The sequence below is a fragment of the Bufo bufo genome, chromosome 5 (assembly GCF_905171765.1).
Source record: "Bufo bufo chromosome 5, aBufBuf1.1, whole genome shotgun sequence".
In the NCBI taxonomy this organism is placed as follows: domain Eukaryota; kingdom Metazoa; phylum Chordata; class Amphibia; order Anura; family Bufonidae; genus Bufo; species Bufo bufo.
The window spans coordinates 131700082-131712847 of NC_053393.1; the positions used below are offsets into that span (position 1 = coordinate 131700082).

The following is a 12766-nucleotide window of genomic DNA, read 5'->3' on the forward strand; positions in this document are numbered from 1 at the left end:
TAGCAACCAATCAGATTCCTCCTTTCATTTTCCAAAGGAGCTCTGAAAAATGAAAGGTGGAATCTGATTGGCTGCTATGGCCAACTAAGCCACTTTTTCCTTACTCCAGTTTTGATAAATCTCCCCCATTGTTTATGTCCTGCTTGGATGTGTGTCAGCTTCCACCTATTTGATGGTGCCACAGATAGGTTGCGTTTTATTCTTTGGAGCAGCACAATGATACAGTAAGTGCCCACTGACCTCCCCATACAGCACAGTATCAGGACCACAGTAGGTACCTGCAGTGTCAGCCACACACACAGGTGTTGAAAATGAAATTTGCTGCCCTGACTCCAGGCAATCAGCGACTCGTTAGTTTCACTATCACACCCCTACCCTTTCCATTGATTGGCCGATCGTTTCTATGAAATAGCTGGTGGGACCTGGATGGGAAGAGTGAAGTTACATGAGAAGCTCAGTCATGGACCTGCAGGAGGAGATGGTGAAGGTGAGCTGTGCGGCCTATGTACTACTTGTATACAATGGCACATCTGTGGTGTAGGCTTTGGGGGAGATTTGTCAAAACTGGTGTGAAGTAGAACTGGCTTAGTTGCCCATAGCAACCAATCAGATTCCACCTTTCATTTTCCACAGCTCCTTTGTAAAATGAAAGGGTGAATCTTATTGGTTCCTATGGACAACTGAGCCTTTACAGCAGTCTTGATAAATCTCCCCCTTTGTGTATGTCCTAGCAAAGCATCCACTCTCTGTGCTTCATGTACAAAGCCTCTAAGCGAGTCACCGCCATAGTGGTGTGGAGCTTCCCGGCCATACAGACTGGATCGCATGGGCTGCTGCTTAACGCAACTCTAGGGGTTGTCTGCTTTAAAGGAAATGTCGTTTTTTTTTCTGCCAGATATTAACACATCCTTTCTTGCTAACCTGTCATTTTTGGATTGCATTACCTCTATCTCCTGTACATGATTATGGGGTGGCCATCTTGCCTGAGCTGTTAAAACTGTTTTACGGCAGCTCCAGGGTCCGTAGACACAATGGTCTGGAGGAGACTTCATTGACTTCTATGAGAGCGTTTTCTGTGCAGAGGTGATTGTACAAGGAAAGGATCTATAAGCTTTGACAATCACCTATTGTGAATGGTGGATCCTGTCTTATCTACCATTCTAATCCTGCCTGTAATGATATAATCTGTGTATAGATAAGCAGGTAACTGCAATGGTGATCTAAACAGATAGTGTTGCCTATTAACCCTAGTGGCCAGTGTGAAAACTGCAAGAAAATGAAAAATATTTCAAATTCTTTAAAAGTAGATTAAACAGTTAATTTTTTGATGACTTATTTCCTTTCCTGACGATGACTCCTCCTTGGGATAGGTCATCAATATCAGATTAAGGCCTCATGCACACGACCGTTTGTTTTATTCCGTGTCTGTTCCGTTTCTCATGATTTTCTGCGGACCCATTGACTTTCAATGAGTCCGTTGAAAACTCGGCTAATGCACCGTTTGCCATCTGTGGTTCTAGTCCGTCAAAAAATATAACCTGTCCTATTTTTTTTTTTTCACGGATAACGGTTCGCGGACCCATTCAAGTCAATGGGACCATGAAAAAACGCGGAGGCACACGATTGTCGTCCGTTGGTTTTTCCTATCATTTGCATGGCAAATTTGACTTTTTTTTTTTTTTTTTTTTTTACATTCCTTTGTCTGGTGATCCTCCAGAAATAAAGGAAGACACACGGAAACGGATAACGCAACCCCATTTTGCGGAACGGAACACAACGGTTGTGTGCATGAGGCCTAACTGTTTAGAAGGGTTGTGATGCTGGTGTGAGCACTGCTCCCTCAATACCACTTGGAACCAAAACGGAGTTTGGTAAAAGGTCTAACAGTAGAAATTAACTTTAGGAAGTTATTACGCAAAGTCTTGCGATACTTTGCAAAGTAATAACTTTGGCTCATCAGAGCCAATACATTCTAATACTGTACGGCGCTCTAGAAAAATGCAGGAATTTAGTATTGATGGCTTAGCCTCAGGATAGGCCATCGATATCTGACACGGGTCTAACATCCTTGAACCTCCGCTGATCTGCTTTTTTTTTAGCATAGCTTCCCCATACACGTTCAGCTCGGCCAAATCTGTCATCTGTTGGGAGCTCCCCTCACGCAGAGAATGGCGGGGTCAGCTGGCCAAAATATGATTGGTTTTCGTTCCTGTGTGCTGCTGTATCAAAGGGTCAGTCCGTTCCCCAAAATGGAAAGCTTCTTTGTATGATCTGTGCTGACCCTCTCTATTTCCACACTGCGAACAAAGATTCTCCTCCTTAGGCCTCTTTCACACGAGCGTGACGGATTGGCTCCGGATGCATTCAGTGAAACTCGCACCATTTTGCAATCAAGTTCAGTTTTGTCTGCGATTGCACCCGCAAGGAAAAACTGAACGCAATGTGTTTCACTGAAGCCCCATTCACTTCTATGGGGCAAGGGCTGCATGAAAAACGCGGAATACAAGAACATGCTGCAATTTTTTATTTTTTTTACGCAACGCACAACTGATGCATGGGGGGGGAAAAAACCGCTCATGTGCACGGACCCATTGAAATGAATGGGTCAGGATTCAGTGCGGTTGCTATGCGTTCGCATCAGGCATTGCTCCCATGTTAAACTCACTCGTGTGAAAGGGGCCTAAGGGCTCATGCACACAAATGCATCTTTTATCCATGTTGTCGTGTGTTTTTTTTTTTTTTTTTTTTTTTCAGCCTGTATGAACCATTAAACTCAATGGGGCTGCAAAAAAAAATTGGTCGGGGTGCATTCTGTAACTGTGTATGTCTGCAAGTCTGTTCCGCAAAAAAGAATGTTCATCTTGCAGACAAGGACAGGCATTGTTACAATGGATCCGCAAAAAAGTAACACTGACATTCACGGATGTGATCTGTGTACATCTCACAGAAACCTCTTGCCGGTGATGTAGTGGTGGTTTCTGCGAGATGTTGGTAATTGCGCACACAGGTTTTCCTCCTTAGGCCTCTTGCAAAAAATACAGGTGACGTCGTGTGCATTCCGTGCTATCCTTTTTTTTTTTTTTTGAGCCATTGAAATAATTGGAAAGTAAACGGAAGAAAAAAACATTTGTGTGTAAGAGGCCTTATTGACAGAACTAGTGTGGAAATGGAGCAGCGCAGATCGTACAAAAGTGGCCACAATATGTGTGCATAGCCAGCTTTAGTCTATTGTACAGTGGATGCAGCTGGTTACTGCAATACTACTCTCATTCACGTCACTGGGAGCAGTGTTGCAGTAACAGCGGCATCCTCTGCACAGTGGAGTGCATGGGGTCGGACCCTGCTGATCAGATACTGATGGCCTATCCCTGGGATAGGCCATCAACGGTAAAATCCTTTAGGGTATGTTCACAAAGCTAAAATCTGCCACTGGTTTTTCCCTTCACCCATGACGGCACCATAGAGGGATGGATCTGCCCCCACAACTGGACAGGAAGCCCCAGAGCAATCAAAAAGGGAACACCCACTTCCTGTCCTCCGGACAGAGGAGCCTGGAGCATGCAGCCTCCAGGGCTGTGACACAAGGAACACCTTATGAACTTGTTATAAAGCAAATATTTGTCTTGTGTGGTTGGTATTAATCTGTTTGGTGCCTTTAGCATGATTGATAGGTTTGAATATTTGTCAGGCTTCAGGGCCTGGCTGACTGCCTAATGGCTTCAGGGGGGTAGGCCTGATGGCTTTAGGGCCTGGTTGGTTGCCTATTGGCTTCAGGCTGAATGCCTTTGATCTTATGTAGGTTTTTATTGACTTCTGATGCCCTGTGCATGCTTGGCTGTATGCCTTTGTGGCTATGCCTGTCTGGCTGAACATTATGCATTGTTTTGCATTGTAGCTGGCTGCTTCTGTTGCTGGGCTTATCTAGTTCAGCTGCTTACTTTGCATGGGCTGTGTCTGCATGGTTGGCGGCTCTGGTCTCTGTGGCTGGCAGCTTTTTCTGCCATGTTTTGAAAACTGACGGTTCTTGCAACAGTATCTGGATGATTGTACCTGGCTCTGAGCGGGTGTCTGTGACCAGCTGTGCCTGAGATGCAACCATGTCTTGGTGGCGGTCTACCTTGATGGCTATGCCTGCATGGTGAACTGGTTCTGTGGCTATGCCGGATTTGAAAGTTTGTAGTTTAATTATCTACAATAGGCATAGTACACCAACAAAGCCTTATAATGTTCCTAGTGGAGAATGAAAAGATGGGCTGGATCAGATGGTTTAGAGCCATATAAGTCTCCTAGTTGGGAGTGAAGATATGGGCTGGACCATGTTTGGAAGGCTTACAGGACATATGGTGTACCAACAAAGCCCTATGTGGCTCCTGGTTGGGAGTAAGAAGATGGGCTTGTCCATTTAGTCTGGATGGCCTACAGGAGGTATGGCTCGCCAGCAAAACCCTATAAATTCTGCTGATCTAGAACTTCCCAGGGAATCCCTGGAGGGTCATCAGTTGTCTTCTGGGCTCCTTCGTGCAATAGTTTCTGGCGGTGGGGACCCTAGGAGATCTGAAGGGTCCAGGGGGCTCTTTGGACCTCTTGCAGCAGATCCATGAGCTCCATCATGGATGCCAGATTGCAAGAAAACTTTTGGCATCTGAAGTTCTTCTGTTCCTCCAGTGGATCTTGGATCACTGGGTGGGGAGCGTGCCGGGTGAGTTCCCTGCTACGCGCTCCCTGAAGATTCAACAGTGCAGGTGGTGTGCCTTTGAAGGGCATCTCCTGGTGAACCTTTAGTGAGGCAGGAAGAAACATCAGTCTCTGAATATAATCTGCACCAAAGGAATTGGTGTTCAGCAATAATCTTCAGTTTGATCATTCTGCGTCAAGTACTTCAAGATGTTTTCTTAAATCTGTTATGATTTAACACTTGATGATAAACCCATATAAGATTTATTTTATAAGATTATAGTGGGTTTAAGGTATAATGTTGCAATTTCTAGGTTAGGAGGTTAGGATGTTTATTCCCACTTCTTTAGTTTAGACCTCTTGTTAGCTTTTGGGGTCTTCATAGCTTAAGATTACTTTTCAAGCACATCCCTCCCAAGGGGTGTTTTTATTTTATCTCTGGTATTCGATCTCTATGGTGCGGTCATGGGTGAATGGGGGGGGGGGGGGGGGGGGGGGGGGGATAATTACTTATAGGTAATTGGATTTTACAGAACCCATGACTGCACCCCTAATTCCCTCCCTGGTGCTTATGGTTGAGAATTGTTTGTCTTTCAAGTAAAACGAAGAATGAGGTTATAGGAATTCTATTTTGTATGGCTCCTACTGATCTACTCTGGAATCAACACTGAGGGAGGAAGTGGGTGTTCCCTTGATTGTTCTGGGGCTTCCTGTCCAGTTGTGGGGGTGGATCCATCTCTCTATGGTGCTGTCATGGGTTCTGGAAGAAACTATTTTTATTTTTATGCTTGACAAGTGACATGTCACTACTTGGAAGCAGATTTAATTGTGGGTTATAAAACTATACTAATTCTTCTAAAAACGTATCTAAAACCACAACCAAAAATGTTGCTACAGACTTTTTTGCTGTGGATGTTAGCCATGTGAACATACCCTTAAGAGGCTGTCACCAGTCTTAACTAGCTGGTAACTATCATGCTGTCTAAATGGCAATCTGCTATAGCAACCACTCGGCTTAATACTGTGAAGGAGATCACTACATGTAAACTGAGCGAGCAGCTGACTGTCGGAATGCTTCCTTTCCGACAATCGGTCGCTCCTTTGCCAGTGTAAACCTGCCTTCACTAAAGATGTTTATTTTCTACAACTAGCCTTGTTAGGAACTTCAACACCATTCACCACTGCACCTACATCTCCTGCCTTACATCCACACCAAACCCACTAGGCAGTAGCCCCAACATCAGGGTGTGCCCTAAAGGGAGATGGGGGTGCTCCCTCCTTTCATTGTCCTGGCCATAGGGAGCATTGGTGTGAGGATTGCCACAGTGAATAATCCATTGCAGCCAGACCCACTCCCATTCTCTGCTCCTCTAGAGCTTACACACATGGGGAATGAAAGTAGTTATTAAAGCAGACAGGTTGTGAGAGGTGGCAACTTTATTACAGCACTGAACATTAACACAAGTATGTCTTAGACTACTTTTCACATCTGCGTTTTTGCTGGATCCGTCATGGATCAGCAAAAACATTTGTCATAATACAACCATCTGCATCCGTTATGAACAGATCTGGTTGTGTTATATCTAAAAAATGGCCATGATGGATCCAGCACTAAAACCATTGTAAGTGAATGGGGGACGGATCTGTTTTCTTGTGTCAAAAAATGGATCAGTCACCATTGACTTACATTGTGAATCATGACAGATCTGTCTTGCTCCACATCCCAGGACGCACTCAGAAATGCTGCTTGCAGCTCTTTTGTGTGCATCATGGGAATGCAATGAAATGGAACGGGATGCATTCTGGTTTTCCTCCGCTATTGAGATCCTTTGACTGCTGGGGTATCCCTTGCCCCTTAGGAGGTTTCTACAAAATATGTCCCTTTGTAGATTGTAATGTTGGTACCCAGAGGTAGGAATGCCAAAGTGGTGCATGGTGGCCTACAGGCTCTGTGGATGTTATGTACACGTCACGGTGTTCCTACCTGGATATCCATGGATCCCAGACGTGATGTCGTCTGAAGCAGTGCAAAAGGGGTAGTTTAACTTGGAGGGTGGATGCGTAAAGTCAAGACTTTGTAGTAACGTTGACCAGTTGCTCTTGGCATAAATGGGTAATCCAAACAGTATCTTGGTCATCAGCAGGTATTGGCATTAACTTTGGCAGGCAAATACTTTTCTGCAGCTATCTCAGCTATGTTTGACCAAATAGGAACTCTTCCTCTTCTGCTGGAATTTAAGTTGGCTGTAGTCTTGCTTAAAGAGGACCTTTCACCGATGACAATGTGAACTAAGTATACAGACATGTAGAGTGGCGCCCAGGGATCTCGCTGCACTTACTATTATCCCTGGGCGCCGCTCCATTCTCCTGTTATGCCCTCCGGTATCTTCGCTCAGTAAGTTATGGTAGGCGGAGTCTGCCCTTCTGCTGTAGCGCTGGCCAATCGCATTGCAGAGCTCACAGCCTGGGAGAAAATAACCTCCCAGGCTGTGAGCTCTGCGCTGTGATTGGCCAGCGCTACAGCAGAACAAGGGCAGACTCCGCCTACCATAACTTACTGAGCAAAGATACCAGAGGGCATAACGGGAGAACGGAGCGGCGCCCAGGGATAATAAGTGCAGTGAGATCCCCCGGCGCCGCTCTCCATGTCTGTATACTTAGTTCACATTGTCATCGGTGAAAGGTCCTCTTTAAAGTCCTAGGAACTTCTTGCCCTGGCTTTAGAGTACCTCCAAACTTCGGCTTAGCTTGGAAGTGCACAACCTCCAGTGATAAGGTTGGTGTAGGCCTAACAGAACCTGTCCAGACAGGACCAGGCCTTCTGCCTTCCCCTTGCAGGGGCTAAGCTAGACTCCCTCTCACTAACTAAAACTCCTCCCCTCTAGCTACAGAGGGTTGGGAGGAACCTGAAGGTTGCTCTACCTACAGGGAAGCGAATACTGCTAATGTTACTGCTGCCATCTGTTGGTGGACCAGGTTATTACACTTTAACACAATCATTTCAAGAATAAAAATGCGCATTATAGGAAATACATTGGGTGACACAGACTATCACATGGAAATGGTAGCAAGGAGCCAAAAAAGTGGTAATGGAACTCCGGGTCGTTACACTTGCATATATTGAAGTCATTTCTCAGCAATGCAGGCACATAAGAACATGGGACCAACTCGGCTGCCAAGAGCACATGTAACAGGTCAGCCAGTTTCCAGGTACAAATCTGCTGACAGATGCCCTTTTAAATAGTTCTACATGTATTAGAACTGATGGGCCAGATTTCTGTGGGGTGGAAAAGATGCATAATTACACTTGGGTGTTGGATGCAATAGAGCTGCTCCACTTCTGGCATAAATGTGACCACTGCCGCCAATAAGTAGCCCACTCCACAGCATGAAAGTGGGTTAATGTAGAGTTTCCTACAACCCAATCTTGATGCACACTTGTTAAATTTTCTAAGAACTCTATTTGTCTTGCAGATGTTACTGGAACTCTCAAACAGCATGGACATCTTCTCTTCCATCAGTCCACCTCTAGGTGAAACACAACTTGATTCACCCTTCCCTGCACCTAAAGGCACAGGACCCTCCTTGCGATACAAGACTGAGCTTTGCAACCGATATGCTGAGACTGGCTTTTGTGCTTACAGAAACCGCTGCCAATTTGCCCATGGCTTGAGCGATCTCCGCCCGCCATTCCAGCACCCAAAGTACAAGACTGAACTCTGCCGTTCTTTTCACATCCTTGGCACATGCACTTATGGTCCTCGCTGCCTATTCATACATGGCCATAGCGAGAAGAGGGAAGTACCAGATACAATCAGTCTCAGACAGCGGCGCCCACTACCTTTCTACAGCAAAAAGCAATGCCGCCTTTGGCGCTCACCTGCAGGCTGTCCTTACGGATCGAATTGCCTCTTTCAGCACCCACATGCTGTTCGCGACATCTGCCGTCACTATGCAGCACTTGGCGTTTGCCCATATGGTGTCCACTGTCTGTTTAAGCACACCCCACCTCCAGACCGTTGGGGAACGGGAAGTAATGCTGGAAGTGGGTCGCTTTCCCCATCAGAATCCGATGCTGAAACTGGGAATGACCTTTTCACTGCGGCCTCCGCCAACAATGCTTTTAACTTTTCAAGTCTGCTCTTGCCACTCGCACTGAAGCTAGAGATCCTGGGAGAAGACGACATCTCTGTAAATGGTCGGAATGTAACAGACAATGAGAATTCCCAGGAAATGCAAAGTTTTTGACTAGTGGACTGTGTATGAGGTGTCTGGTATTCCTTGCAATCTTATTGAGAGGAAGATCTGACTTGCTTCTATCCACAGCCCCATGGCTCTTATGTACATAAATGTTTAACGCTATGTAAGTTTTAATATTCCTAATGGACCTTTTTTATTGAATGATTTTTTTTTTTATTCGACAAGATGTGTTTATGTCACTAATTAAAACTAAGGCTTTTCTTTTACATCACTTGTGTGTGTTTTTTTTAATTTTTTTTATTTATATGCAATCTGTGGAACATTACTTGTATATGTACCCCCCCCCCCCCTTTCCCCGGTGTTTCTACAGTGTTTAAAGTTGAAGGGGGTTCTCCTGGATTTAATCTGTCCTAGAATATAAGCAGGACTGGTTGCTTCCACTTGCAGGGGTAGGCAACCTCCAGCTGTAAAACTACAACTCCCAGCATGCATACTTCCTCTACTCTTAGAACTCTGGAGCATGCTGGGAATTGTAGTTTCACAACAGCTGGAGCGCTGAAGGCTAGGGTTCAGCAACCTAGAGATCACTACGCAGATCTATAATAGATGGTAATATGATTCTGCCTATGATGTGACTTCATGGCTGAGCAGCCTGACAGGAGCACTATGTAGTATATTTCAGTGCCAGTGCATACTGTGTAGTGAGGCCCTTGCTCCTCCTAGGCAGCTCTGCAAGTGGAGGCAACCAGTCCTGGTTATGTTCTAGGGCAGGCTGCTTGCAGCCTTTTAAGAACCCCTTAAGTGCGCACTAATTCTGTGCTCTTAGCCTGACATATAATAGTGGGAGCCAGGGAAGGGCTGGCAGCCTTAGTCCTGGGGGGGCAAATCCAGTCAAGTGGCCCATTTTTAGCCCTGCCCATTATTAAAAGCCCCTCCTACATATACTAGGCCACGCCCAACAAACACTGTACAGCTGAAATTCTATTGAGGCCTCTATCATACGGAGAGGGGAGGAGAAGGCCTGTCCTGATTGCACTGCATGCTTCACATTCTACAATAAACAGCAGGCTACAGCCAGGAAGCTCCTCCGCTTTCCTCCCTCCCCAGGTCTCTGGCCTGCTGTCCTCGCCCACCTCTGAATCCTCCCTGCCCCATCCCAGCCCGCCCCTGGTGGGAGCTCCCAGAGTATACCTGGAAGGGGTTTCCTGGAATATCTATGGCTCTTAACCCCTTCAGGACACAGCCATTTTTCACCTTTCAGAACGCATCCAAATTTTGCAAATCTGACATGTCCTTTTATGTGGTAATAACTCTAGAACGCTTTTACTTATCCAGGCCATTCTGAGATTGTTTTCTCGTCCCATATTGTACTTTATGACAGTGGCAAAATTGAGTCAAATTATTTTTATTTATAAAATTTACTAAAGATTAGGAAATTTACAAGTTTCAATTTCTCTACTTTTTATAATGGATAGTAATAGCCATTTTTGGAGGTATTACTTTACATTCCCTTATGTCTACTTCATGTTTGGATAATTTTGAATGACTTAATTTTTTTGGGACGTTAGACTTAGAAGTAAATCATAAAATGTAAGAATTTCAAAATATTATTTTTTTTGACCAGTTTTTGAAGTCTTTTTCTGGGGCTTGTATATTAGAAAGCACCCAAAAATCCACCCTATTTTAGAAACTACACCCCCTCAAGGTATTCAAAACTGATTTTTACAAACTTTAACCCTTTTAGGTGTTCCACAAGAATTAAAGGAAAATGTAGATTAAGTTTCAGAATTCCACTTTTTTTGGCAGGTTTTGTTACGGGAAAAAAAGGTTAACAGCCAAACAAAACTCAATATTACCCTGATTCTGTTGTTTACAGAAACGCCCCATATGTGGTCGTAAAACTGCTGTACAGGCACACTGCAGGGCGCAGAAGGAAAGGAATGCCATCTGGTTTTTGGAAGGCAGAACAAAATCATGTTTTCCTTTTCCACCCTGACTGCTACCATAGAGAGATTGACCCTTGTCCTCTATAGGGGCAGGAACAGAGTTTAAAAGGCCACCACCCACTCACTTTCAGTGTTTGTTGTCCCTATGGAGCACCTCCAGTGGGAGGTATTGCTTTAAGAAAATGTTCGGTACATGTATTGTGAGGTATCGTTCCTATCTCCCTCTGCCCTCCTGCGGTACATTCCAACACTGGGCAGAGGTGTAGCACTTCTGGGAACTTTGTCCCTGTTATCGGGGGCCTGCTTTCCCTCCATGACCTGGGGTCTCGCTTCCCTCCGGTGAGGAAGCAGACCGCCATAAGCACGGCACGCTGGCATCCTTGCCTACCGCAGGTCCAGTGCTATGCCATTTCCAGGTGGGGGCAGAGCTAGGCAGCAGTGGAGAGCACGTGAATACAAATGACGTCAGATGCCGCTCGGCACATGTAAGAGCGGCATATTCGAATGATTCCTGCCTCCACTGAGTCCTATTCAGCTCCAGGAGATGTTTGCTCCAGATACCCAGGCAAGCCACATGGAATCGGTGGACCCTCCCTCAGCCCCTCCAACAGTGAGTTACCCTGTGGGGGATAAGAAACTGTTTCTTTCTGTGTGCCCTCTGATTGTCTAATGCATAGTCTCTCCTCTTTTATAGGGGGCAAAAGATCAAGGCCAGAAATGAAAGATGTGCTACTTGTGCTAAAAGGCTATACTAAAAAAAACTGTCAGCCTTGTATTAATCTGGTAAGAGGAACAGCAGTCTATCCTCATGGAGGTTAAGTCCATGATACAGAGCGAAATTAAGTCCTCCTTGGCCTCACTTACGTCTGTTTCCTTACCTCCGCCCAAAAAACAGTATCTATTCCATCCTTTTCTGACGATGAGGACATGGACTTGGGTGCCTCTGACTCCAGACAGTTTGATCACAACAACAACTTGTCTGAGGGTGAAATTGTGGAGGATGCAAGGAAATTTTACTTTTCCCCGAAAAAATCAGAGATATGATTGAAGAGGTTAAGGCTACATCTCCACAACGACATTTGTCACGTGACATTTTGTTGCGCTAATGTCTCGTGACAATTTTTATAATGGCAGTCTATGGTGTCGCACTGCAACATGCTGCGATGCAAGTCGCAGAAAATCCATTCGAGATGGATTTCTCTGCGACTGTTGCATCGCAGCATGTTGCAGTGTGACACCATAGACTGCCATTATAAAAATTGTCGTGTGACATTAGCACAACAAAATGTTGCGCTACAAATGTTGCAGTGTAGACGTAGCCTAAATCAGCAATTGATACAAGACTTCCTCCGTGTTCTCCTCAGCCCTCCACCTCGCAAAGATCTCAGGTGTCGGACCATCAACCGGAGCCTGACTCTGAGGAGGGTGAAGTATTATCCCTTGAGGAAACTGACTCCTCTGATGAGGAATCAGGGAGACCCCTTTGTAGCCCAGAAGATACTGAAAGGCTATTAAGGACCATTAGGGCCACAATGAAAATAGAAGAGACTAAAAAGCCTCAGTCCGTACAGGACAATGTTCCAGGGGCTAGGAGAAAAGAGGAGGAAGGTCTTTCCTGTCCATAGTAACATTAAAACATTGATTAAAAAGGAATGGAAAAATCCTGAGAAATTTAATCTCGGCCTCCTTTAAAAGGAAATATCCATTACTGAGGAGGATTCAGTTCTGTGGGACAAGACGCCTAAGATTGATGCGCCCATCGCCAGAATATCTAAAAAGACGTCTCTTCCCTTTGAAGACATGGGCCTGCTAAAAGATCCCATGGATAAGAAATGCGAGGGGCTATTAAAACGTGCATGGGAGACCAACACAGCCATGCTTAGGCCCAGTATAGCCGCTACTTGCACATCAAGATCCCAGTCAGTATGGCTAACACAGCTTGAAGA

General features: G+C 45.3%; 1 protein-coding gene across 1 annotated transcript; it reads left to right on the forward strand.

Annotated features, from left to right (window-relative positions):
- The first annotated feature begins 452 nt into the window (after positions 1 to 452).
- On the forward strand, positions 453 to 8922 carry LOC121002428 (mRNA decay activator protein ZFP36L2-like). The gene is made up of 2 exons (XM_040433884.1): positions 453 to 487; positions 8149 to 8922. The coding sequence occupies exons 1-2, from the start codon at positions 461 to 463 to the stop codon at positions 8920 to 8922; spliced, it is 801 nt and encodes a 266-aa protein (XP_040289818.1). The 5' UTR covers positions 453 to 460.
- The last annotated feature ends 3844 nt before the right edge of the window (positions 8923 to 12766 follow it).